The sequence below is a fragment of the Schistocerca piceifrons genome, chromosome 3 (genome assembly GCF_021461385.2).
Source record: "Schistocerca piceifrons isolate TAMUIC-IGC-003096 chromosome 3, iqSchPice1.1, whole genome shotgun sequence".
NCBI lineage: Eukaryota > Metazoa > Arthropoda > Insecta > Orthoptera > Acrididae > Schistocerca > Schistocerca piceifrons.
Window position 1 is genome coordinate 902,158,564 of NC_060140.1, and position 27,749 is coordinate 902,186,312.

The window sequence follows — 27,749 nt, forward strand, 5'->3', positions numbered from 1 at the left end:
AGTTTAGTGTGCATTTTGACTGAAGGGATCACTGGCTGTAATCGGTAGTGTGCAGTATAAGTTGAGAATTTTGGTCTGAAGGGAGGGATGCTAGGGTTGTCCATGTGGTTGTGATGAATACTGTGTCCAGATCATGTTGTAGTCAGCACATTCCCCTAGTAAGCAAGAGAACCGGATTTGCAGCCTGGTCCAGCACAAATTTTCAACTTACCCATTGATATAAATCAATGCCTTCTGGAAAGTGATGTCTTTAAATCCTTTGTTTTCTGATTCATGGTGGCTGAAGAATCAAAATGGTGTCCATTCTTTTGGACACATCCAAAAGAGCACACACCACATATATGAGACATAAAAGTAAACGCAGATGGTACAGATGAACTCAAACATATTATTGTAAATATCTTGTCATATCTAGTGCCTCATCATTGGTCAGTAACATAACAGTAGTAATTCCATAGAGCTTAAGCTTCATTAAACTATTACTAAGTAATTACAAATATAATAGAGGGAAACATTCCACGTGGGAAAAATATATCTAAAAACAAAGATGATGTGACTTACCAAACAAAAGTGCTGGCAGTTTAATAGATACACAAACAAACACAAACATACACACAGAATTCAAGCTTTCGCAACCAACAGTTGCTTCATCAGGAGAGAGGGAAGAAGAGGGAAAGATGAAAGGATGTGGGTTTTACGGGAGAGGGTAAGGAGTCATTCCAATCCCGGGAGCGGAAAGACTTACCTTAGGGGGAAATAGGACAGGTATACACTCACACACACACACATATCCATCTGTACATACACAGTTACAAGCAGACATTTGTAAAGGCAAAGAGTTTGGGCAGAGATGTCAGTCGAGGCGGAAGTACAGAGGCAAAGATGTTGTTGAAAGACAGGTGAGGTATGAGCGGCGGCAACTTGAAATTAGTGGAGGTTGAGGCCTGGCGGATAACGAGAAGAGAGGATATACTGAAGGGCAAGTTCCCATCTCTGGAGTTCTGACAGGTTGGTGTTACTAGGAAGTATCCAGATAACCCGGACGGTGTAACACTGTGCCAAGATGTGCTGGCCGTGCACCAAGGCATGTTTAGCCACAGGGTGATCCTCATTACCAACAAACACTGTCTGCCTATGTCCATTCATGCGAATGGACAGTTTGTTGCTGGTCATTCCCACATAGAAAGCTTCACAGTGTAGGCAGGTCAGTTGGTAAGTCGCGTGTGTGCTTTCACACGTGGCTCTGCCTTTGATCGTGTACACCTTCCGGGTTACAGGACTGGAGTAGGTGGTGGTGGGAGGGTGCATTGGACAGGTTTTACACCGGGGGTGGTTACAAGGGTAGGAGCCAGAGGGTAGGGAAGGTGGTTTGGAGATTTCATAGGGATGAACTAAGAGGTTACGAAGGCTGGTGGATGGCGGAAAGACACTCTTGGTGGAGTGGGGAGGATTTCATGAAGTATGGATCTCATTTCAGGGCAGGATTTGAGGAAGTCGTATCCCTGCTGGAGAGCTACATTCAGAGTCTGACCCAGTCCCAGAAAGTATCCTGTCACAAGTGGGGCACTTTTGTGGTTCTTCTGTGGGAGGTTCTGGGTTTGAGGGGATGAGGAAGTGGCTCTGGTTCAGAGCCACTTGAACCAAGTGTTAGCTATGATTAAGTTATGCTCTATGCAAAAATTGTACCAGGTGGCTTCCTCTTTTATTCCTTACCCCCATTCCATGTTCACCTACTACATTTCCTTCTCTTCCTTTTCCTACTATCAAATTCCAGTCACCCATGACTATTAAATTTTCGGCTTCCTTCACCACCTGAATAATTTCTTTTATTTCATCATACATTTCATCAATTTCTTTGTCATCTGCAGAGCTAGTTGGCATATAAACTTGTACTACTGTGGTAGAGGTGGGCTTTGTGTCTATCTTGCCCACAATAATGTGTTCACTGTGCTGTTTGTTGTAGCTTACACACACTCCTATTTTTTTATTCATTATTAAACCTACTCCTGCATTACCCCTATTTGATTTTGTATTTATAACCCTGTATTCACCTGACCAGAAGTCTGGTTCCTCCTGCAACTGAACTTCACTAATTCCCACTATATCTAACTTTAACCCATCCATTTCCCTTTTTAAATTTTCTAACCTACCTGCCCAATTAAGGGATTTGACATTCGATGCTCCGGCCTGTAGAACGCCAGTTTTCTTTCTCCTTTTAACAATGTCTTCCTGAGTAGTCCCCACCCGGAAATCCAAATGGGGGTCTATTTTACCTCCAGAATATTTTATCCAAGAGGATGCCATCATCATTTAACCATACAGTATAGCTGCATGCCCTCGGGAAATATTACGACTATAGTTTCCCCTTGCTTTCAGCCGTTCATTTAAAATAATGGATTTAAATTTGGTCACAGCTTCAGAAGGTTAACGAAAATAAATAAATACTAGTGTTTACACAAGATCATGTAAGCTAAATTTTGAAAACACATATTTCCTAAACATCCAGCTGCAGCTATAAATTTGCTTTGTTCAGCTGAGTTTTGTCATAAAGATTAGAAGTTCATAATTTTTCTCTTCCAGGCTACAACACTACTGATCAGTTTTGTAGAAATAACAAAAGGGGAAGTGACTGCCTTTCCAGAAACAGTGTATAATGTAACGCCACATTAAAGCCAAACAAATGAATTATGAAAAACATGTTGAACATATTGCAGTAGATTGAAATTCTTAAGCTTGTGAGTTATATACATCTACATGAAAGCAACAAGACACATTTTTGTTCTACAAAATGCAACTTCCTACAAAAAATACTTCACTGAATATAAAATACAGTATGACACATTTCCAGATTGCACATAGTCTAAGTTCTTGTCTATGTCAAAGAGAATACCCATATACATAAAATTATGGCTAGAGTCCATACTTACGAAACCAGGGAGAAAAACTAGATAAATGTACACTGGATTAGACTATTTAAGACCAAAACCAATTGTGCACACACTGACAAGATGTTTATGAACAAAGTACCATAAAGCGTCAAGGAAATGATGGCTAAAAAGAAAGGCCATCTACAGTGTTGTAATAGTGTAAATGATTTAATAATTTAATTATAATGTGAAGTAAATGCTGTAAAATATAAACTGTGTAATATTCAAGAGTAAACTGACATTTATGAAAGTTAAATGTGTAACATTATAGTCTATTGGCTTTAAAAAAGTAACTTGTGCTTGATAATGCTTCATGTTGTCTTCACACAAATAAAAGGATTTGATTTTGATATAGTTTCTAACATTGCTACAACACTACAGTTAAAATACCCCAATATTTGCTGTACGGAAATCTTAATATAGATGTCTCAAAAGAATCTGCCATTTGTCCAAAAATACTAAAGGTGTTAAAATGTCATAGCATGAAAAGCATGAACCTACAATAACAATGACCATTTGTATGTCTTCAATACCAACGTTCCATCAGTTTGCAGATTAAATAACAATTTTTCTTCTTTAGGGTCAGCAGCGTAATATATGTCTGATAATGACATGATTGTTTGAGTACATACACCAAATAGCTGCTCACAATAAGTAATGTTTATTCACGACAGACTGGACAGACTTCTTTGGCTTAGTTGCCATTTTCAAGTATGTCTACATTGATGTGATGTCCATATTGCGTCAATAGTGGACTGTTTTGTAATTAAGGTTGTAAATGGTGTAGATGTTGAAATTAAATGTTAGTTACAACGTGACAGCAGTTTAATAGTTACACTCTAACTGGATCTGCCAAGCTCTAATCCTATATCCGATCATAACTGACATTGTAAATGGATAGGCCACATGTAAAGAATAAGCAAGCTGAACTGTTATGTTCATGACCAGGGGGAACAACATGCTACAAATTAAATCACCCAGATAGCAAGGAACAATTCAATGTTTATTATGTCAACCAAACAGAATGGAAGAAAACATTTTCTTGGAGCATAAATCCACACTACTTGGTTCAGAATGAAAGTCTTCTTTAGTATTCATTATTAATAATAAACAGAGTGTCCATAGAACCTTTCTCAAAATTTTTATAATGATTGAAAAAAAGAGAACATAATTGGTGATACTTGTTGCTTCATACTGTTTCTTATCATAACCAAACAAATATTAGTTCTTCTATATCATTATATTCACAATACAAATATTATTCAAAAAACATTTTGCTTAAAACCATTAATAAGTTTAACAGTTTGCACCATCTCAAAATGTGGAAAATAATTTTCTTATGGGAGAACTAGCAGCCCCACTGATATCACAACTGGGCCTGTGTACAGTAATATGACAATAATATGTTACACGTTAACAACAGACTCAGACAATATCAATAGATGTAGTAATTGTAGGAAAAAAGGGGGACAGATTAGGGTTCAACATTCCAATGTCAATTTGTTGTGAGACAGCCTTGTACTAACATAGTTCAAGCATAGAGGGATAAGGGATAGAAAGGGTGCACAGTTTGATGTAGAGACTCATCAAAAACAAGGAAGTTTCCCACTATTGCAGACAAATCATCATTCATCACTACTTTACATACAGGGTAATATGACAGCAGCAGCAAACAAAAACAACATATATCCTATGATGTTCACAGTAGTTCGAAATTTCTAAAAGGCAGTCCAGTTATATTCATTCCTTGTATGCAAAATGAAACCTTTTTCTACTTGTGTGTTGAATGCAGAAGGCATATCTTTCTTTTCAAATTTTATCAGAATGTTAACATAATTTATAAGTCAGTTACAAATGATCCCTTTTTGTTATCACTATAACACAAAAATAAAAAAGTGCAGATGAAACAACTTTCTCATAAATGATTATTAAGACATTTAGAGTATCTAGTTGGATGGCATATGCACTTTTCATCATAACTATAAGTTTAACATAGAAAAATACAGTATATTCAGCTTCTCTTCAAAGTTTATTAGAATATTTACAGAGATTTTTTATAGCCAGGCAGCACAAAATACAGATTCTAATGCAATCAGTGCTGGAATACAGCCCTTTCATGTTATGTCAGTATTCCACCTTATGATAATATGGATTAAAATATGATCTGTGAAGGTGGAAGTAACAGACTCTGAAAATGACTATGATCTCCTAACTTTTGTTGTTTTGTTTCACTTTTTCAGGGTTCTGAGCAGACAGACATATGAACTGAGTTACATGAAGCCCATATGCTTGTGTTTGATATGTTTTTGCAGATTTCCTTTGAGTTTTGATCGCTGAGGACAGTAAGGACACTTGAATCTGGCTTCTTTCCCACATTCATATTTCACATGGTTGTAAAGTGAGTTTTTCCTCTGGTACACCTTACCACATTCATTACATTCAAATCTTCCATCTGTGTAGTTCCATGCATTTTGATTTAGAGGAAAGTGTTGTTGAGAGCTGTGACATGTTTGCATCTGATTTATACGCATTTCTTGTATTCCTCTGTATCCTGTGAAAAAAGGAAATACAGGATACATAACTTTCAAGGATTGTAAAATATACAGTTATGAAGAAGAAGGCTAGAGCAACACATTATTTTATTATTACTCCTTGCCAAAATATACAAGGAGTTAATTTAGCTAGTGAGATAATCCTTGACAGGCAACAAAAATAAAACTCTTTAATTTTTGCATACCATGGAAGGAGTTTATGGGTAATGATTATCCATGTAGTGTTTACTTTTTAACATGAGAGGGTGTTGAACCACAGAAAGAAGTGACAAATGTTATTAAACAGGTAAACATATAACTCACAGTTTTCAGAATATTGATGTTATAGGTCACATAAAATAACATGGCCATATCTGCACAGAGAGTGCAGTAGGGGAGGGGACAATGGTAGTGGTGGGGGTTTCCCTGTTAATGGCCTTGCGCAGTAGGGGAGATGCAGTTAGGATAGCTATGCCTTTGTTCATAGCATATCCTGCATAACTACACCTATCTATCCTACAGCTGTCTAGCCTGCAAATGATCACGTTAAAGGTTAAATCAATATGACCAATATTTATTTATTTGTTTATTTATTTATTCTTCATAACTACAGCCTATTTTCTAAAAAGCTAAAATAGGCCATACAGATCACATTTCCATGTATAGTTATAAGTTACATATTAATGATTTATTTCTGATACTTACAACCAATAATTCAACAACTACAAAATTTCAAAATATCATTATCAAGCACAACAGTGGAGCTACTGGGAAATTTAAAAACTGATTTCTTTTCCAGCCACCTGATACAAAAATGACAGTAATTCAGTTGAACTGCAATATTGCTTTATGCCTACATTTGAAGCGAATAGTACTGTAAGGCTTCAGATAATTATCATGAAAAAGTCACAGCAATTGTCTCTTTGTACCGATCTGCTGTTTTACTCCTTGGCTTTAATGTTAAAAGTCCATTTGGAACATAATCAGATATTCCTCCTGTAGTGGAATCATTTACTTAATCTCAAGACACAAAAAAATTTCTTGTATTCTGCACAATGGTGACATGATATATGATTTTTACCTGTGTGTGCTACAGCAAGGAGTTGTCCTTTTGAAAGTAGTGCTTTTATTCCTTCTAATATGAGAACTAGAGTATACCTTTCATTGATAGATATGATGAACCTCCCCCTTAATGGCAATTTCTCAGCTTTTTTTCAGGAAGTCAGTATGTTTACTTTGTGCTTTTAAATGTTCAACTAGCACCTTTGTGTTTCTGATGACTTCTACACCTGGTAAGTAATATAGAATGTGAAATATACAAACATTTAAACATAGAAAGAAGTTGGGAACAATGAAACAGAAACTGATGTAACTGTAGCCTAATTTGTGTAGTAATAATAATAATAATGCCATGTGGCGAGGGCCTCCCGTCGGGTAGACCATTCGCCTAGTACAAGTCTTTCGATTTGTTGCCACTTCAGCGACTTGCGCGCCGATGAGGATGAAATGATGATGATTAGGACAACACAACACCCAGTCCCTGAGTGGAGAAAACCTCCGACCCAGCCAGGAATTGAACCCGAGCCTATTGGATTGACATTCTGTCGCACTGACCACGCAGCTACCGGGGGCGGACAATTTGTGTAGTAAGGATCATATTGATGAAACGCCACCATTAAAAGCAGTTTTTTCCATCTTAAAGGAAGTAGTGACTTTAATGTTGGGCACTGTTTATGTGCCATGGGGAAATTATGTATTAGTCTCCTGACAACTTGTTCATCAAAATTGGCTAAAGGTAAAGTTTTCTTTCCAGCTTCTGTGCCTTTCTTGGAACAGAGAAACCTTTGGAAGAAACTATAGCTATGTTTCTCACCACATTTTTTATGCTCTTTATTGTGCATTGAGAAACACGAGTGCCAACCTTCATTAGCATACATTTTAAAGGGATTTTTACTCCCTCATTGGGCTCTTCCAACACAAATTTTATGACACTGCACACAGTCTCCCATGGATGATATGGACCGAGCGGGGTGGCGCAGTGGTTAGACACTGGACTCGCATTCGGGAGGACGACGGTTCAATCCCGCGTCCGGCCATCCTGATGTAGGTTTTCCGCGATTTCCCTCAATCACTCCAGGCAAATGCCGGGATGGTTCCTCTGAAAGGGCACGGCCGACTTCCTTCCCAATCCTTCCCTAATCCGATGAGACCGATGACCACGCTGTCTGGTCTCCTACCCCAAACCAACCAACCAACCATGGATGATATGAAGCACTACCTCTGCAGCTGCTGTGCATGGGGACTGTGGTGCCATGCTTTGTAGAACAGAGATGACACTGAGAATGCTTGAATTCTTCATTTGTGTGGCCATATTGTCTGTAGTTGTTTTACAAGGGTATTTTTGTTCTGTTGTTGCAACTACAAAAATTCATAATTTTTTTTCATCAGATGTGTATTGCTTTATTGAGGTAAAGCATCCTCAGTGATCTGTAATTAAGTTATTTACATTTTGATTTGCTTTAAGATAAAAAAAACCGTTAGTTCAATCTGTATTTTCCTACATCATTAAAAATCTTATATGTGTTAGACCTTAAGATTTGGTGGTCTCATGTATGCAGACATATATATATATATATATATATATATATATATATATATATATATATATATATATATATATATATATATAGTAATAATAGAGGGAAACATTCCACGTAGGAAATATATATCTAAAAACAAAGATGATGTGACTTACCAAATGAAAGTGCTGGCAGGTCGACAGACACACAAACAAACACAAACATACACACAAAATTCAAGCTTTCACAACAAACTGTTGCCTCATCAGGAAAGAGGGAAGGAGAGGGAAAGATGAAAGGATGTGGGTTTTAAGGGAGAGGGTAAGGAGTCATTCCAATCCCAGGAGCGGAAAGACTTACCTTAGGGGGAAAAAAGGATGGGTATACACTTGCACATACACACATATCCATCCACACATATACAGACACAAGCAGACATATTTAAAGACAAAGAGTTTGGGCAGAGATGTCAGTCGAGGCAGAAGTGCAGAGGCAAAGATGTTGTTGAATGACAGGTGAGGTATGAGTGGTGGCAACTTGAAATTAGCGGAGATTGAGGCCGGGTGGATAACGGGAAGAGAGGATATATTGAAGAGCAAGTTCCCATCTCCGGAGTTCGGATAGGTTGGTGTTAGTGGGAAGTATCCAGATAACCCGGACGGTGTAACACTGTGCCAAGATGTGCTGGCCGTGCACCAAGGCATGTTTAGCCACAGGGTGATCCTCATTACCAACAAACACTGTCTGCCTGTGTCCATTCATGCAGATGGACAGTTTTTTGCTGGTCATTCCCACATAGAATGCGTCACAGTGTAGGCAAGTCAGTTGGTAGATCACATGGGTGCTTTCACACGTGGCTCTGCCTTTGATCGTGTACACCTTCCGGGTTACAGGACTGGAGTAGGTGGTGGTGGGAGAGTGCATGGGACAGGTTTTACACCGGGGGCGGTTACAAGGGTAGGAGCCAGAGGGTAGGGAAGGTGGTTTGGGGAATTCATAGGGATGAACTAAGAGGTTACGAAGGTAAGGTGGACGGCGGAAAGACACTCTTGGTGGAGTGGGGAGGATTTCATGAAGGATGGATCTCATTTCAGGGCAGGATTTGAGGAAGTCGTATCCCTGCTGGAGAGCCACATTCAGAATCTGATCCAGTCCCGGAAAGTATCCTGTCACAAGTGGGGCACTTTTGGGGTTCTTCTGTGGGAGGTTCTGGGTTTGAGAGGATGAGGAAGTGGCTCTGGTTATTTGCTTCTGTACCAGGTTAGGAGGGTAGTTGTGGGATGCGAAAGCTGTTGTCAGGTTGTTGGTGTAATGCTTCAGGGATTCCGGACTGGAGCAGATTCGTTTGCCACGAAGACCTAGGCTGTAGGGAAGGGACCGTTTGATGAGGAATGGGTGGCAGCTGTCATAATGGAGGTACTGTTGCTTGTTGGTGGGTTTGATGTGGACGGACGTGTGAATCTGGCCATTGGACAGGTGGAGGTCAACATCAAGGAAAGTGGCATGGGATTTGGAGTAGGACCAGGTGAATCTGATGGAACCAAAGGAGTTGAGGTTGGAGAGGAAATTCTGGAGTTGTTCTTCACTGTGAGTCCAGATCATGAAGATGTCATCAATAAATCTGTACCAAACTTTGGGTTGGCAGGCCTGGGTAACCAAGAAGGCTTCCTCTAAGCGACCCATGAATAGGTTGGCGTACGAAGGGGCCATCATGGTAACCATGGCTGTTCGCTTTATTTGTTGGTATGTCTGGCCTTCAAAAGTGAAGAAGTTGTGGGTCAGGATGAAGCTGGCTAAGGTAATGAGGAAAGAGGTTTTAGGTAGGGTGGCAGGTGATCGGCGTGAAAGGAAGTGCTCCATCGCAGCGAAGCCCTGGATGTGCGGAATATTTGTGTATAGGGAAGTGGCGTCAATGGTTACAAGGATGGTTTCTGGGGGTAACGGATTGGGTAAGGATTCCAGGCGTTTGAGAAAGTGGTTTGTGTCTTTGATGAAGGATGGGAGACGGCACGTAATGGGTTGAAGGTGTTGATCTATGTAGACAGAGATACGTTCTGTGGCGGCTTGGTAACCAGCTACAATGGGGCGGCCAGGATGATTGGGTTTGTGAATTTTAGGAAGAAGGTAGAAGGTAGAGGTGCGGGGTGTCGGTGGGGTCAGGAGGTTGATGGAGTCAGGTGAAAGGTTTTGTAGGGGGCCTAAGGTTCTGAGGATTCCTTGAAGCTCCGCCTGGACATCAGGAATGGGATTACCTTGGCAAACATTGTATGTGGTGTTGTCTGAAAGCTGACCTTCCAGGAATTTCTGACTTCCAGCCTTGCCTCTCAATCCTTCTTAAAAAAACCTTAATCCTACTCCCAACATCACCACTGCTGAAGCCCTGGCTATCCTTGATCTGAAGGCTGACCGGTCCATCATCATTCTTCCGGCGGACAAGGGTTCCACGACCGTGGTACTTGATCGTCGGGAGTATGTGGCTGAGGGACTGCGGCAGCTTTCAGACAACACCACATACAAAGTTTGCCAAGGTAATGCCATTCCTGATGTCCAGGCGGAGCTTCAAAGAATCCTCAGAACCTTAGACTCCATACTAAACCTTTCACCTGACTCCATCAACCTCCTGACCCCACCGACACCCCGCACCCCTACCTTCTACCTTCTTCCTAAAATTCACAAACCCAATCATCCTGGCCGCCCCATTGTAGCTGGTTACCAAGCCCCCACAGAACGTATCTCTGCCTACGTAGATCAACACCTTCAACCCATTACGTGCAGTCTCCCATCCTTCATCAAAGACACAAACCACTTTCTCGAACGCCTGGAAGCCTTACCCAATCCGTTACCCCCAGAAACCATCCTTGTAACCATTGATGCCACTTCCTTATACACAAATATCCCGCACGTCCAGGGCCTCGCTGCGATGGAGCACTTCCTTTCACGCCGATCACCTGCCACCCTACCTAAAACCTCTCTCCTCATTACCTTAGCCAGCTTCATCCTGACCCACAACTTCTTCACTTTTGATGGCCAGACATACCAAAAATTAAAGGGAACAGCCATGGGTACCATGATGGCCCCTTCGTATGCCAACCTATTCATGGGTCGCTTAGAGGAAGCCTTCTTGGTTACCCAGGCCTGCCAACCCAAAGTTTGGTACAGATTAATTGATGACATCTTCATGATCTGGACCCACAGTGAAGAACAACTCCAGAATTTCCTCTCCAACCTCAACTCCTTTGGTTCCATCAGATTCACCTGGTCCTACTCCAAATCCCATGCCACTTTCCTTGATGTTGACCTCCACCTGTCCAATGGCCAGATTCACACGTCCATCCACATCAAACCCACCAACAAACAACAGTACCTCCATTACAACAGCTGCCACCCATTCCACATCAAACGGTCCCTTCCCTACAGCCTAGGTCTTCGTGGCAAACGAATCTGCTCCAGTCCGGAATCCCTGAAGCATTACACCAACAACCTGACAACAGCTTTCGCATCCCGCAACTACCCTCCCAACCTGGTACAGAAGCAAATAACCAGAGCCACTTCCTCATCCTCTCAAACCCAGAACCTCTCACAGAAGAACCACAAAAGTGCCCCACTTGTGACAGGATACTTTCCGGGACTGGATCAGATTCAGAATGTGGCTCTCCAGCAGTGATACGACTTCCTCAAATCCTGCCCTGAAATGAGATCCATTCTTCATGAAATCCTCCCCACTCCACCAAGAGTTTCTTTCCACCGTCCACCTAACCTTCATAACCTCTTAGTTCATCCCTATGAACTCCCCAAACCACCTTCCCTACCCTCTGGCTCCTACCCTTGTAACCGCCCCCGGTGTAAAACCTGTCCCATGCACCCTCCCACCACCACCTACTCCAGTCCTGTAACCCGGAAGGTGTACACGATTAAAGGCAGAGCCACGTGTGAAAGCACCCATGTGATCTACCAACTGACCTGCCTACACTGTGATGCATTCTATGTGGGAATGACCAGCAACAAACTGTCCATTCGCATGAATGGACACAGGCAGACAGTGTTTGTTGGTAATGAGGATCACCCTGTGGCTAAACATGCCTTGGTGCACGGCCAGCACATCTTGGCACAGTGTTACACCGTCCGGGTTATCTGGATACTTCCCACTAACATCAACCTATCCGAACTCCGGAGATGGGAACTTGCTCTTCAATATATCCTCTCTTCCTGTTATCCACCCGGCCTCAATCTCCGCTAATTTCAAGTTGGCACCACTCATACCTCACCTGTCATTCAACTACATCTTTGCCTCTGTATTTCTGCCTCGACTGACATCTCTGCCCAAACTCTTTGTCTTTAAATATGTCTGCTTGTGTCTGTATATGTGTGGATGGATATGTGTGTGTGTGCAAGTGTATACCCGTCCTTTTTTCCCCCTAAGGTAAGTCTTTCCGCTCCCGGGATTGGAATGACTCCTTACCCTCCCCCTTAAAACCCACATCCTTTCGTCTTTCCCTCTCCTTCCCTCTTTCCTGATGAGGCAACAGTTTGTTGCGAAAGCTTGAATTTTGTGTGTATGTTTGTGTTTGTTTGTGTGTCTGTTGGCCTGCCAGCACTTTCATTTGGTAAGTCACATGATCTTTGTTTTTATATATATATAAACAAAGATGATGTGACTTACCAAACGAAAGTGCTGGCAGGTCGATAGACACACAAACAAACAAAAACATACACACAAAATTCAAGCTTTCGCAACAAACGGTTGCTTCATCAGGAAAGAGGGAAGGAGAGGGAAAGACGAAGGGATGTGGGTTTTAAGGGAGAGGGTAAGGAGTCATTCCAATCCCGGGAGTGGAAAGACTTACCTTAGGGGGAAAAAAGGACAGGTATACACTCGCACACACACACATATCCATCCGCACATACACAGACACAAGCAGACATTTGTAAAGGCCTTGTGTCTGTGTATGTGCGGATGGATATGTGTGTGTGTGTGTGTGCGCGAGTGTATACCTGTCCTTTTTCCCCCTAAGGTAAGTCTTTCAGCTCCCAGGATTGGAATGACTCCTTACCCTCTCCCTTAAAACCAACATCCTTTCGTCTTTCCCTCTCCTTCCCTCTTTCCTGATGAAGCAACTGTTTGTTGCAAAAGCTTGAATTTTGTGTGTATGTTTGTGTTTGTTTGTGTGTCTATCAACCTGCCAGCGCTTTCGTTTGGTAAGTCACATCTTCTTTGTTTTTAGATATATTTTTCCCACGTGGAATGTTTCCCTCTATTATATTCATATCATTAATTTGAACCCAACAATTATGTTTGTTATTGTCACTGTTGCATTTCGAAACCTTTTCTGTCATCTTATTTTCTCTTTCTGTTTTTGCAAGTAGTTTCACTTTGTATTCACCTTCTCCTTTTTACCGTAATCTACCATACAATTTTATCCCACCTATATATACTTAATAATACGTAACCCACTTCCTAACCATAACCAAAAAAATTTTTTTTCTTCCGCTTTCAACACTACCACTGCTATAAAATTCACCGTTTTCAGTTCACAAACAGTTCCTTTCACCTATTAAACAACCATTTCGGCTAGTTCTAAAAACTTTCGCTTTATGTCCATTTCCGTTTTTCCCACATCACTGATCATTTTTAGCAGCTTCCCACGGGTTTTAACGTAATTATTTCATCGTCAGAGAATTGTTAGCCTCATTTTCACAATCTGCCACCACATAACCACTCCTTTTAATACATTTGCACGCAGTTTTTTCGAAATTTTCCCAAATTTCTCCACCCTTTAACGTGTTTTGGAGGCAACACAACCACCTAACCTTTGTGCACGTCGTTGTTTACAAACCCAAGTTCATCACGGGATCAACATAGCTCAGCTTTTACCAACCCTTTTTCGCCTTTTTTCACACCAGATCTCCAGTTGCTTTCCAGTTCACCTTTATCTCTCCCCATATATTTTTATTTTTATTTTCATTTTAGCCTCATGTTACACTTTCCACCTTCTAATACCATGTCACCCTCACAACATCCCCACAACGACCCCATTAAGTTTCATTTACATTCCCTCTGCAAACATGCCTTCGCCCTAGCCAGATTACGCTCCCATATTTTATTTTCCCAGGCCTGTCTGACATTTGGCATTACCCCCAAAGGCCTCACACTTAAAGTTCCCATCTCTGGCTGCAACCCTTCTTTCCATCAGTGCCTATACCAGTTCCAAACTGAACAATCCATTGCCTCACCCACCTAATCCTTCACCTACACATCAACTCAGCCAATGAACACACCCGTCAACTCCTATCCTTAATAAAATCCTCAATCTTTCCTCTCCCACATCCACACCGGCTGTTCAGAGCATCCTCCTACAGGCCAACCGCAAATTAGAACAGCATGCCACCCTCCACCTCAAAAAGCTATCCAACCTCCTGGTTTCCCACCTCCGGAAAGGCAACTCACTCACCCTTCACAACCTTTCCAGCAAACCTCAACCTCCTCTCATTGCACACAGACCCAGTCTCTCCCATCTACTCAATCTCCCACTTCCTGCTCCACTCCCCCCAAAACCTCAAAATTCGAATCAACACAATCTGGAACCACAACACCCTAATTCAGTAGTTAACCTTTCCTCCAAACCTCTCTCCCAATCCGAAACCTCTGTCCTATCCAAAGGCCTCACCTTCAGCCCCACTCCCAGATTCAACCAAACAGCCCTCGTCAAAGATTTAGTGTCCTACACTCGTACTCTCTGCTGGAAGTATCACTTTGCCATGAAGAAAAATGATCCTAATCCTACTCCTAATGATCCAACTACCCAAGACACTATCCAAATTGAACCCTGCCTGGAACAGTTCCGTCCTCCGTCACAGCGGGACCCACCTCCTCTTCCTCAAAATCAACCTCTCTAAACCTTCCAGGAATTTCTCACTTCCAGCCTTGCCTCTCAATCCTTCTTAAAAAAACCTTAATCCTACTCCCAACATCACCACTGCTGAAGCCCAGGCCATCCGTGATCTGAAGACTGACCGATCCATCGTCATTCTTCTGGCTGACAAGGGTTCCACGACCGTGGTACTTGATCGTCGGGAGTATGTGGCTGAGGGACTGCGTCAGCTTTCAGACAACACTACTTACAAAGTTTGCCAAGGTAATCCCATTCCTGATGTCCAGGCAGAGCTTCAAGGAATCCTCAGAACCTTAGGCCCCCTACAAAACCTTTCACCTGACTCCATCAACCTCCTGACCCCACCGACACCCCGCACCCCTACCTTCTGCCTTCTTCCTAAAATTCACAAACCCAATCATCCCGGCCGCCCCAATGTAGCTGGTTACCAAGCCCCCACAGAACGTATCTCTGCCTATGTAGATCAACACCTTCAACCCATTACATGCAGTCTCCCATCCTTCATCAAAGACACAAACCACTTTCTCGAACGCCTGGAATCCTTACCCAATCTGTTACCCCCGGAAACCATCCTTGTAACCATTGATGCCACTTCCTTATACACAAATATTCCGCACATCCAGGGCCTCGCTGCGATGGAGCACTTCCTTTCACGCCGATCACCTGCCACCCTACCTAAAACCTCTTTCCTCATTACCTTAGCCAGCTTCATCCTGACCCACAACTTCTTCACTTTCGAAGGCCAGACATACCAACAAATAAAGCGAACAGCCATGGGTACCATGATGGCCCCCTCGTACGCCAACCTATTTATGACTCGCTTAGAGGAAGCCTTCTTGGTTACCCAGGCCTGCCAACCCAAAGTTTGGTACAGATTTATTGATGACATCTTCATGATCTGGACCCACAGTGAAGAACAACTCCAGAATTTCCTCTCCAACCTCAACTCCTTTGGTTCCATCAGAATCACCTGGTCCTACTCCAAATCCCAAGCCACTTTCCTTGACGTTCACCTCCACCTGTCCAATGGCCAGATTCACACGTCCGTCCACATCAAGCCCACCAAGAAACAACAGTACCTCCATTATGACAGCTGCCACCCATTCCACATCAAACGGTCCCTTCCCTACAGCCTAGGTCTTCACAGCAAATGAATCTGCTCCAGTCCGGAAGTCCTGAACCATTACACCAACAACCTGAAAACAGCTTTCGCATCCTGCAACTACCCTCCCGACCTGGTACAGAAGCAAATAACCAGAGCCACTTCCTCATCCCCTCAAACCCAGAACCTCTCACAGAAGAACCACAAAAGTGCCCCACTTGTGACAGGATACTTTCCAGGACTGGGTCAGACTCTGAATGTGGCTCTCCAGCAGTGATACGACTTCCTCAAATCCTGCCCTGAAATGAGATCCATCCTTCATTAAATCCTCCCCACTCCACCAAGAGTGTCTTTCCGCCATCCACCTAACCTTCGTAACCTCTTAGTTCATCCCTATGAACTCCCCAAACCACCTTCCCTTTCCTCTGGCTCCTACCCTTGTAACTGCCCCCGGTGTAAAACCTGTCCCATGCACACTCCCACCACCACCTACTCCAGTCCTGTAACCCGGAAGGTGTACACGATCAAAGGCAGAGCCACGTGTGAAAGCACCCACATGATTTACCAACTGACCTGCCTACACTGTGAAGCTTTCTATGTGGGAATGACCAGCAACAAACTGTCCATTCGCATGAATGGACACAGGCAGACAGTGTTTGTTGGTAATGAGGATCACCCCATGGCTAAACATGCCTTGGTGCACGCCAGCACATCTTGGCACAGTGTTACCCCATCCGGGTTAACTGGATACTTCCTACTAACACCAACCTTTCAGAACTCTGGAGATGGCAACTTGCCCTTCAGTATATCCTCTCTTCCCGTTACCCACCAGGCCTCAACCTCCGTTAATTTCAAGTTGCCGCCGCTCATACCTCACCTGTCATTCAACAACATCTTTGCCCATGTACTTCCACCTTGACTGACATCTCTGCCCAAACTCTTTGCCTTTACAAATGTCTGCTTGTGTCTGTGTATGTGCAGATGGATATGTGTGTGTATGCGAGTGTATACCTGTCCTTTTTTCCCCCTAAGGTAGTCTTTCCACTCCCAGGATTGGAATGACTCCTTGCCCTCTCCCTTAAAACCCACATCCTTTCGTCTTTCCCTCTCCTTCCCTCTTTCCTGATGAAGCAACCATTGGTTGTGAAAGCTAGAATTTTGTGTGTATGTTTGTGTTTGTTGGTGTGTCTATCAACCTGCCACCGCTTTCGTTTGGTAAGTCACATCTTCTTTGTTTTTAGATATATTTTTCCCATGTGGAATGTTTCCCTCTATTTTTATATAAAAAATAGAGGGAAACATTCCACGTAGGAAATATATATCTAAAAACAAAGATGATGTGACTTACCAAATGAAAGTGCTGGCAGGTCGACAGACACACAAACAAACACAAACATACACACAAAATTCAAGCTTTCGCAACAAACTGTTGCCTCATCAGGAAAGAGGGAAGGAGAGGGAAAGACAAAAGGATGTGGGTTTTAAGGGAGAGGGTAAGGAGTCATTCCAATCCCGGGAGCGGAAAGACTTACCTAAGGGGGAAAAAAGGACGGGTATACACTGTGGATGGATATGTGTGTGTGTGCGAAAGCTTGAATTTTGTGTGTATGTTTGTGTTTGTTTGTGTGTCTGTCGACCTGCCAGCACTTTCATTTGGTAAGTCATATCATCTTTGTTTTTAGATATATATATATATTTTAAATCAATGACTGTTGCTTGTATGTGCAGACAAAATAAACCCTAAACACGCATTATGTGACTGCTGACTATGCAAATAGCTTTTTAAGTAAACTGAGGAAAGAGAAAAAAAACCATTGCATGCATGAATATGGTAACTTAATTTATAAATATGTTATTTTAGAACAGCAGTAATCACTTCAACCTTTTCATAAGCCAAATTTTCATCCTACAAGACAGTGAATTCTGTTAATTTCATATATGCTTCAGAAAAAGTATTAAAAAGGCAGCTTTACTTTTATTCATGTAAGATGTGCATCTACATTTTCTACTCTTGATATTTCAATTACATCACATATGTCCACAAAATATAAATCAAAGATCAACAATAATGTAACAAAGGTTAACTTTGTGTTATATATTTTTTAAAAATTAGAAGAAATAATACACCAGAAGGCTATGACATACAAAGGAACATTTAAATAAAAAGGAAAAAATTGTTGGAAAACTTTTATAAAACTATTTTGAGGATAGAAGTATGTACTACATGAAACAATGTATTAAAGCTAATTTGTAGTTATGAAATTATTTGTTTCTTCTAATTTCTGCAGATCATTTCTGTTTTCTTTTGCAGACTTCCTCAACCTATTTGATTTTGTTAACACAGTCGTATAGTGTTGTTTCTCTGCCTAGTCAGCACATTCATCTGCATATTTTGTAATCTCTCTATGCACTAGATGTTTTCCTTTCTTTTTAAATTCATTTTCATCAAGTTCACTAATCTCAGTCATCCTGTTTGTTTAGTGTTTTCTGTGTTTTTTAGATCTTAAGATATCAATTACGATGTCTTCCCATTGAAAAAGAGTTGCACGAATTTTTATTGATAACAATTTTTCTGTCATCTCCAACTAAGGCATTTATATGATCACAAATGAATCTCAAAGCTACGTATGATTCCTCTTTAAGGTTTCCGACTTCTGTGTATTTTGTTAATACTAAAACCTCTTCACACATTTGCTTGGTCATGCTTAATAAAATAAGCTTCTGGGTATATGGCCAAACTTTAATAAGTTTTGTTTTTAAATGAGAGGGAAAAAAATTGTCCAACCATGAAAGTTCCTTATCATAATTCCGTGTTTTCACAAACATTTTCATTGGGAAAATTGACAAAACCTGCTGGAATGTCATCACGTTCAGCAATTTTCACAATATTTACATCTCATAAGCTACTTAGAAGACAGTTCATCTTCCTCATACAATTTTGTTTCTCTTCAACTAAATGTATTGGTATCACATGTGACAAATTTCTGACAGTGCAGAAAACTGCTGGTGATTTTGAAATTATAACTCATACCACTTTAATTAGCACCAATTTTACATCCATAAAAAGTCAGTACTCCTCCATTGGAAACCTTTTCAGAAAAATACAGTTCTTTAATCTCTTTTTCACCAACCAAACCAAGGTCAACTTTTTTGTAAGAATGTGGTCCGTAGGGTTCTGGTATTCAACTTTTATTAAGACAACTATAAATTATTCAACAATTTTGATTCCAAAATTCTTCACATTAATGCATGAATCACTTTTTTAATATTGTAACATTTATGGGAGTAAAGGTTTATCAGTCTGATACAGGTTAAGAAAGTCTGTATAATTTGGAATACTTAAAAAAAAAGTATCACATCACTTACTTTTCTTCCATCACAGTTGTGATTTAACTACAGTTTTTAAACACTGATAATTTATAAGGACTAGTACTCAGATTATTAACACACTATGAAATATTAAGCATTTTAAAATTTCAGACATAAAATGCTCAATAAAATTAAATTCCAATGTTAGGTTAAAAGCACAGAACTCCATGCGATTTCACAAAATGCTCTAAGATTTCCCTGACTTTTCCAGGTAAAATGTAATTCCCTGAGAATTCAGGTTTTCCAGAGAAATTGACATCCTATTTTTATAGCCCATGTGTGATTTCAGACCATGTTCTCCCATACCTAATTTAAATTGATGCAATGTTCCAGGAAAAAAGGGAAAAAAACGATCCTGGAACATTAGCAGATAATCTGTCAAATACTTGTCATTCCATATGAATACACCCATTTCTTAAAAAAGTTGTTACACCATACAAATGAATATTTCTTTAAGTTTTTGAATGTGCTGAGTAACAGTCATGCAATATTTTTTGAAAGAATAAACCACCATCTGACTGTGCATTAGTGTATTTATCTTTTGTTCTATCTAGATTTCGGCTCTTTTCCCAGTGTAGAGTACAATGCTAAAAGTTCTTAAACCATCAACAGGTCATATCTGTTTAAGAATGTTTTGCATTGTACTCAACAAAAAAACATATTTCTTTCATAGATTATCATCAGAAATATATATCATCTGAATTTATTTGTATTTATTTGAATTTATTTGTATAAAATATTCAAGGGTTGGGAGGAAAAAAATTAAATAAAATTTGTAAGATTCCAGTTTTTGAAAGTATAATGTAACTGGATGGATAAAAAAAAAATCTACTCACCAAGTGACAGCAGGAGAACATACACTTATGAAGGTTGAAGAAATTTGCCAGTAGTTCTAAGGAAGAGGGATAAAGATACAGGAGTGGCAAGGTTTAGGAAATGGGGAGGATTTGAAAAAGTTTCTCAGCACCCCAGGTCAGGATAGACTTGTCAGACTGCACTGTTCATGCCTCAAAAATTCTCTAACCTATGGCTCCTACCCCTGTGACTATCCCCACTGTAAAACTTGCCCTACGCACCCTCTTGCCATCACCTTTACCAGCCCTGTAGAAGGGAGAGCCACCTGAGAAACCACACGTCATGTGCCAGCTGTTATGTAAACACTGTTCAGCCCTTTACAATGGGATAACTACACTAAGTTATCAGTCGGGATGCATGGACATAGACATAGGGTGTATGCTAACAACACACAATACCCAGATGCAGAGTATGTACACAGTCACAACCTCAGTGCCTGTTTCACACACATGCCATCTGGATTCTTTACCCAGATATTAGCTTCTCAGAAGTCCACAAGTGGAAACTGGGATTACAACATGTCCTCAGTTCCACCACCCACCTGGCCTTAATTTACATTAATTTTTTCAGTCATAGCATTTCCTCTCAGAAACTACTCCTTTATTCACTCTCTTTCAGCTTTCATATATTTTGTTTTCAGATCTGTCTATTCCACCCCCCCCCCCCCCCCCTCCCCCTGTACCTCCAACACCTAAAATGCACTTAGCTTTCTGCTTTTATTAACTCTTGCACAATGTTTTGTTAGTAATCTCTGTCCTCCTTATTGCCATATCTTCCCCCTCAAGGCTTTCGGGTTTTCAAATCTCATCCAGTGCAGTCCCCTGCAATCAGTCTTCCCTTCTCATCCTGTCCAGTACATCTTCCCTGACCCAGGGTTTTGGGTGCCTTATCCAAACTCTCCCCATTTACCAAACCTCTCCCGTCCTCTTTCTTTATTCCTCTGTCTTCTCCTTTAGCCCTTCTGCCAGAAGGAGCCACTGGCTCATAAGGCTTGCAAATTTCCTTGACCTTTATATGTGTTTTCACGCTGCCACTAGGTGAGTAGATTTTTCATCTAACTATTTACTTTACATTTTCAAAAATGAAAATAAAATTCCAGGATTTTTTAAACAAGAGCCAACATAAAAAATTAAAAAGTTAATTAATATTAGAAGAGTAGTAGTCTGCAAGAGGTCACATAATAAGCTTAAAATAATGCAATTTTGGGGGAAGCATTAAATAAAGATTAGCGACTTAACAAGACTGAGTGGTGTTTATTAACCCATTAGCACTATGCATTTGTCACACATTGTTAAAATCATTGTTTCCATGACAGCAATGAAGCGAGAGTTTTGGCAGCACTTGCTTCCATTTCATACAACTGTAAAGATCACTACAATACAATAGACTTAACAATACATTTAAAAGTTGTGACATTGCAGTGTTGGAATTCATCATTTGCTGAATGAAGAAAAAATGGAGTATAATTTTAGGTAAGTATGTTTTACACACTGATATATGGAATATGATTTTGTTTTTTAGTATGATTATGCTTTACATACTCAAATACACATTGTTTAAAAGTTGTTGCTTGATGTGGAATTTATGTTGAATTAGGCTGTTTGAACTTTGTGCAGCCACATGGCAATTATAAGTGCTTTTACCCAGTAAAATGATGAATTTTCCCTTTTTTGCTTTAGAAGAGATTTATCGTTTACTGAGACGCTGGAGATTCATCATAATGATGATATTGAGGGTGATGGGTTTGTTGAGCTGCCAGATCCAAATGTAGACACTGATGAAAACTTAGAAAATGATGATGTTGGTGGGTAAGTAGGCCTATCACTGGTTTGTTTTGAATTGTCTTTTTACTGATACTGATTGCTCTATAATTTTTTATTCCATTCTGTATTGTTACAGATTAGCAGACAACCTGTCCTCTTCTTGGTTATGAGCTAATGCTGAAATAAGACTGCAAATAACAAAAGGATTGATTAAGTTTATCCATTACAGACATTTTGGAACCTGTGACTGTCAATTGAAAGTAAATACATAAAACTGCAACCATCACTTTCTTTAATAGTTATTTATTATTACTTAAACCAGTTTTTGAACCTTTTCAGGTATATCTTCAGATGATTTTCTGGGTGTTAATCACTATTTCTAGCATAATGCTGGGTACTGGCTTGTGACAGTATGGGTGGCTTTTGTTCCGTTGGTGTCCATTAGTCTGCTTCCATTTTGATGGCCACTTGGTACATCACTTCATACACTTCTACGTGATCTGTATTCATTTACACTGTGATAGCAAAACTTTGCCATCATCCACCATTATTTTAGCAAAGAATAATCAAAAATTGTCAATAAAATGCAAAACCATAAGAGCAATGTTTACACAGTATGAAGCAAAATAACAACTAGATAAGACAGTATGAAGAAACAAAACAAAAGAAGAAAGAGAAAGATGACGTCATGTAATCTGGAGAGGGGTGCAGTTAGGAAGAGAAGGTTAAAGTGAGGATATTAAAGAATACGTGAGAATAAGGATTCATTCATACTAAAACTGAGAATCTGATGAAAAACAGAAATTGCAGGAGCAATGAAACATGAAAAGAATGAGCAATCTTCATGCTAATTGATGAGTTAAAGCATGGCAGGAAATGCAGTCTGGAACTTGGTGGATTGCACTGTAGGCCCATGAAATACACAATCAACATCCAAAGTGATTCCCTGGGAAATTGGGGTACTATGGCAAACAAAAATTCAAGAGCAAGACTCAAGGCATGTGCTGTATGAGTGGCAATGTCAGATTGCCAATGTTAAATTTCTACAGATCTATTTTTGCAATGATGAACAACTCAGAGTGGACCAGCAATACACCATCACCTAGGATCTACAGTAAGTCCAGTAATTACAATAACCACTCTATAATCACAATCAATTGGTCATTGTTTTCAAGAGTGGAATAAATGGTCTCAGAAAACTATAAGACTGTCATTCAAGTCTACAAAAGACCAAGACTTGAGCTTGAATGAATATTAAATGCACCTCAAGGTCATATAGGTAATCACTGACAGCAAATATTGACAGCATGGCATCATTATTCAATAGCTAAAGAATACATTGCAATATATTGCTGAAGAACATCTCAATTATGACTTGCAACTGTACCTAGAAATATTTTGGAAAGATAAAGATAGTAGCTTAGCTCTTCAACATCTAACAAATCAATCCAAGTACAAATCCTGTAACCAATAAAAAATTATCACTCATGCAATTGAATTATGGTTCATTTGTCAGCAATTATTACAGCAGCAACTCATCACTGATATTTATATTGTAGTGTAGCAACTCTAACTGCTATTTGTATTATATAATGCAGTAAGAAATCATGCCCCCATTAAGGTGAAGTGACTCAGTTAGGAGTACTGTAGCACTGAAACTTAGTCTTTTTTTTTTTTCCTTTCATACCAAACAAGAGTTGCACTGCACGTAGTGGGTTGAGTTACAGAGAAGTACATTCAGCCTTCACAAATACAGTTCTCAGGTTTGCTGACAGATCGTATTGTGTAAATCCCACAATATTTCATTGATGCAATTGCTTGACATCTTCAGGTGGTGGTAGGTGCTGCTGTTACTGCTGCAAGACATTACTGATGATAATCACACAGCAGTGTCAAAATTTATCAAGCCAGGAGCAAGCAGTATGAACGCAGGGGAAGATGCTCACAGTTGGATGAAAGCGGCACTCCCAGTGCCCCTACTTGGAGCTGCAGAAAGGTCTTTGGCGTGTGCACTATGGGCAGTGACTGTGCTGCCAGATGCTCCTGTGGTTAAAAGCTGAATTAAACCTCAGCAGTACATTGCATTGAATCATGAATTGGAAGTTCTCACTTTCCCTTTTTTGATTTAATGGCAGCCAGTGCCAGATTCCAGGGGGCACTTAATTGAAAACCTGCATCTCTGTTGATAAGATTGTCTGCCATATGGATATGTATGGCCTCCTTAATGACACAGTCCTACATATTTCATGCTGTCAGAATGGTAGTGTGTCCCATATAGCAGGTTCAATCCAAGTTAAATTGATATAGAGGGTACCATTTTTCAGTTTCCCTTCTTCAATGAATTCTGACTAGTATTAACTAGTCTACCCTCACAAATACAATCATAATAACTTTTACAAGCATGATCAACAGCTGTCTCTAAAGGCACACTGGCAAGGCAGATGCCTGTGATCAGTGCCATCTGTGTGCTCTTGTAAGTGATGTGCTGAACACATCTGAAGTTAACAAATTTTTATATGATGTTTTGGTGAATTTGAGTGAATGACTGCATTTCTCCAGAAAAATGTACATCTCGTTTACTAATCACTTCTACATCATTCAGTTGCTAACCACTCCCTTTTCAGGCTCCATTGTTTGTTATGGCAATTACAGTATGTATAAGCAAGAGTGAAGCTGTGGTGCTACCCTTAGTTGCTGCATTAAGAGTATGTGCTAGTATGTCAGTGTTAATCTTTAATCATTAGCACAATGGTAGGCCTGCTGGACCTGCTATCATGCTGCCTTCCTGCCTGTAAAAGCAGCACAGCACCAAAGCATCCAAGCTACTGAACAGCAACACCAAGGAAAATTGGATGATTAGTTCCAGTCAAGTTAGTAGTATTTAGGAATATAAGAATAATGGAAAATCCAGGATGGAATCCAGGAGAAGCAGTGTGGTTGATGAAGGCCAGTGGGAAAAGGCTTAATTGTGAAAGTCTTTTTGTTGTGCCTATCTGCGACTCAGCATCCCCGCTATATGGTGAGTAGCAACTTCCTTCTCATAACATCGGAATATTAGAATAGTTATTTAAAACCCTGGAACATTCCACAGTGTTGCTGTAATTCTTTGCTCACTGAATTATGGTTAGAGATCGTGAATACAATCCATCTTCAAATGCTGGTGATTATTTCAGCAATTCATTATCCATATGCCAAAACTGTGACAATGATTGCTATCTATTGACTATAATTGACGAAAATTGCATTTAGATGAATATGTCCATTTGACAGAATGGAAAGAAGGAATTCTTAGTCAGAAATGAGGAAGGACTACAAAATTGACAAGTAACCATTGACTGTAATGCCATTGTTACCTGATTTTATTTTAAAAAATCAATCAAGTTTGTCGATGACATTGTTAAAAATCAAACATTCAGTGCCAATATGTCAATGAAAATAATCAATTTTTAAAAGTATAATGTAACTGTAAGGATTAAAAACTATTTTCACCAAACAACAGCAGGAGACAGCAAATACAAAAGTTACAGAAATGTGCAAGCTTTTTGAGCCAGTGGCTCTTTCTTCTTGCAGAATGGTGGAATTGGAAGGAAGAGGGATGAAGGAAAGGTGCTGGTGAGGTTGAGGAAATGGGGAGAGTTACAGAAAAGTAGGCCAGAACTGTGGGTCAAGGGCGACATACCAGACAGCATGAGAAGCAAAGACTGATTGTTGCAGACAAGATTTGAGAACCTGAGAGCTTAGAGATGAGATGTATGATAAGAGTAGTAAGCAAGACAGACATTACTGACAAAACATCATGCAAGAACTAATAAGGGTGGAAAGCTATGTGATAGATAGGTGTGTGGGGGAGGGGGTGGAGGAGGGGAAGGTTCAGAAAATAAAAGATATAGAAAACAAAAAGGGAGCAAAGAAAAGGAATAGCTACTGAAAACAAATACTGACACCAAAGGAAATTAAAGTAAATTTAGGCTAGATGTGTTGCAAGAACCAAGGAAATGTTGTAAAGCCAGTTCCCACCTAGTGTCAGGAGGGAGAATCCAATTGGCACATGTGGTGAAACAGGCAACGAGGTCATGACCGCCATATTGTAGAGCATGCTCTGCAACAGGATATTGTGTGTTGCCAGTATACACTCTATGTCTATGCCCATTTAGCCTAACTGATAACTTGGTGGTAGTAATACCAATTCAGAAGGTCAAATAATGTTTACGTACCAGATGGTATGGCATGTTGTTTCACAGATGGCTCTCCCCTCGTATATGTGTTTGCCATTTACAGAGCTGGTGTATGCAGTGGTAGTAGGGTGCATGGGGCAAGTCTTACAGCGTGGACAGTCACAGGGATAGGGCTAACAGGGTAAGGAAATGGGTGCAGAAGAAGCATAGTGTCTGAGCAGGGAACTGTGGAGATAGGGTGGACGGAGGAGAGATGGGGAATGGGGGGACAGGGGAAGGGGAGGGGTGCAGAGGGGGAGGGGCAATGAAAAGCTGTTCAGCTATTCTAGGTGTGGTGGGCAAAATTTCAGACAGAATGGACCTAATCTCAGGGCTTGCTTTTAGGAAGTCTAGCCTTGTTGAATGAATTGATTAATACATTCAAGACAGGGTAGCACTGAGTGACAAGAGGTATACTCCTAAGTTGTTTTTCAGGGGATTAGCAGCAGCAGTACTGCATGTAACAGCCTGAGAAGTCTCCTTTTGAATTAGGTTGGTGGGATAATTATGTCCAGTGAAGGCTGAGGTAAGAATGGTGGTGTATTGCTGTAAAGAGTTTGGTTCTGAACAAATATGTTTTACTGAAATGCTAAGGCTGTATGAGAGGGAGTGTTTGGTCTGGAGAAGATGCCAGCTATCAAAATGTAAGTTTTGTTTACAGATTTAGTGCAGGGTAGTTGTAATTTAACCCAACCTGGGAAAACCAAATCCAAAAAATTATGAGAATTTAATTAATATAAAATATGTTGTGTTGTTACATACTTAGCTTTACACAAATTAAAAAGAGCAATCACATTTATTATAGGCAAATATTTATGTCACAAGGATTTATTTCATGAATATTGGGTTTTAACTTACCTTTCAACATAAGAAACACAGCTACATAACATTTACACTTGCAGATAAAAAAAATTTAACTTAATGAAGAATTATAATAAATGTAAAGTACAATTTAATAATTTTTTGATGAATGCAAAACTTTATAGTTTTCACTAATTTCTTGGTCTTTGTTCTCCTAAATTACTTATTAATTCTGAACAAACAAACCCATAGGTGGAAAAAATTCTGTCAATGGATGCAGTGCTGGCAGGGATGGAAAAGAGGCACTAATTAAGTATTTGTAAGAATGGTTTTTGTGAATAATAGATTTAAAATGAATTATTTAATTGTCAATATGAAAGAAAAATCAAAAACCCATAAAAACCGAACTTCAAACACTGGACTGGTTTTTCTCACCCCTTGTTTAATGAGAACTGAAATGGGTAGCTGACCCTCAGAGAGGATTAGGTCAACATCAGAGAAAGTGGAATGGGGTTCGGAATATGATCATGTGAAATTTCATTGGTTGAATGTATTTAGAGATTACAAAAATTTTACAGGTCAGTCTCACCATACTTCTATATGACAAAGATATCACTGTATCTAAACCAACCAGAGGCATATGGATCCCAGAAAAGCCACCTCCAAGCAGGCCACAAAAAGGTTGGCATAGGAAGAAGCCATCCTCATTCCAATGGGC

At 40.2% G+C, this 27,749-nt stretch overlaps 1 protein-coding gene across 10 annotated transcripts in view; it reads right to left on the reverse strand.

Annotated features, from left to right (window-relative positions):
- LOC124788276 (longitudinals lacking protein-like) overlaps positions 1 to 27,749 on the reverse strand; it is a 552,769-nt gene that overhangs the window by 186,096 nt on the left and 338,924 nt on the right. Inside the window, exon 5 of one of the 10 annotated variants that reach the window (XM_047255500.1) lies at positions 5,183 to 5,478. The exons of the other annotated variants lie outside the window; for them this stretch is intronic. Within the exon in view, the coding sequence (XP_047111456.1) occupies positions 5,198 to 5,478 (281 nt within the window). The 3' untranslated portion in view covers positions 5,183 to 5,197. Of the gene's footprint in view, positions 1 to 5,182; positions 5,479 to 27,749 lie in introns of those variants that run through there. 10 annotated transcript variants of the gene reach the window in all.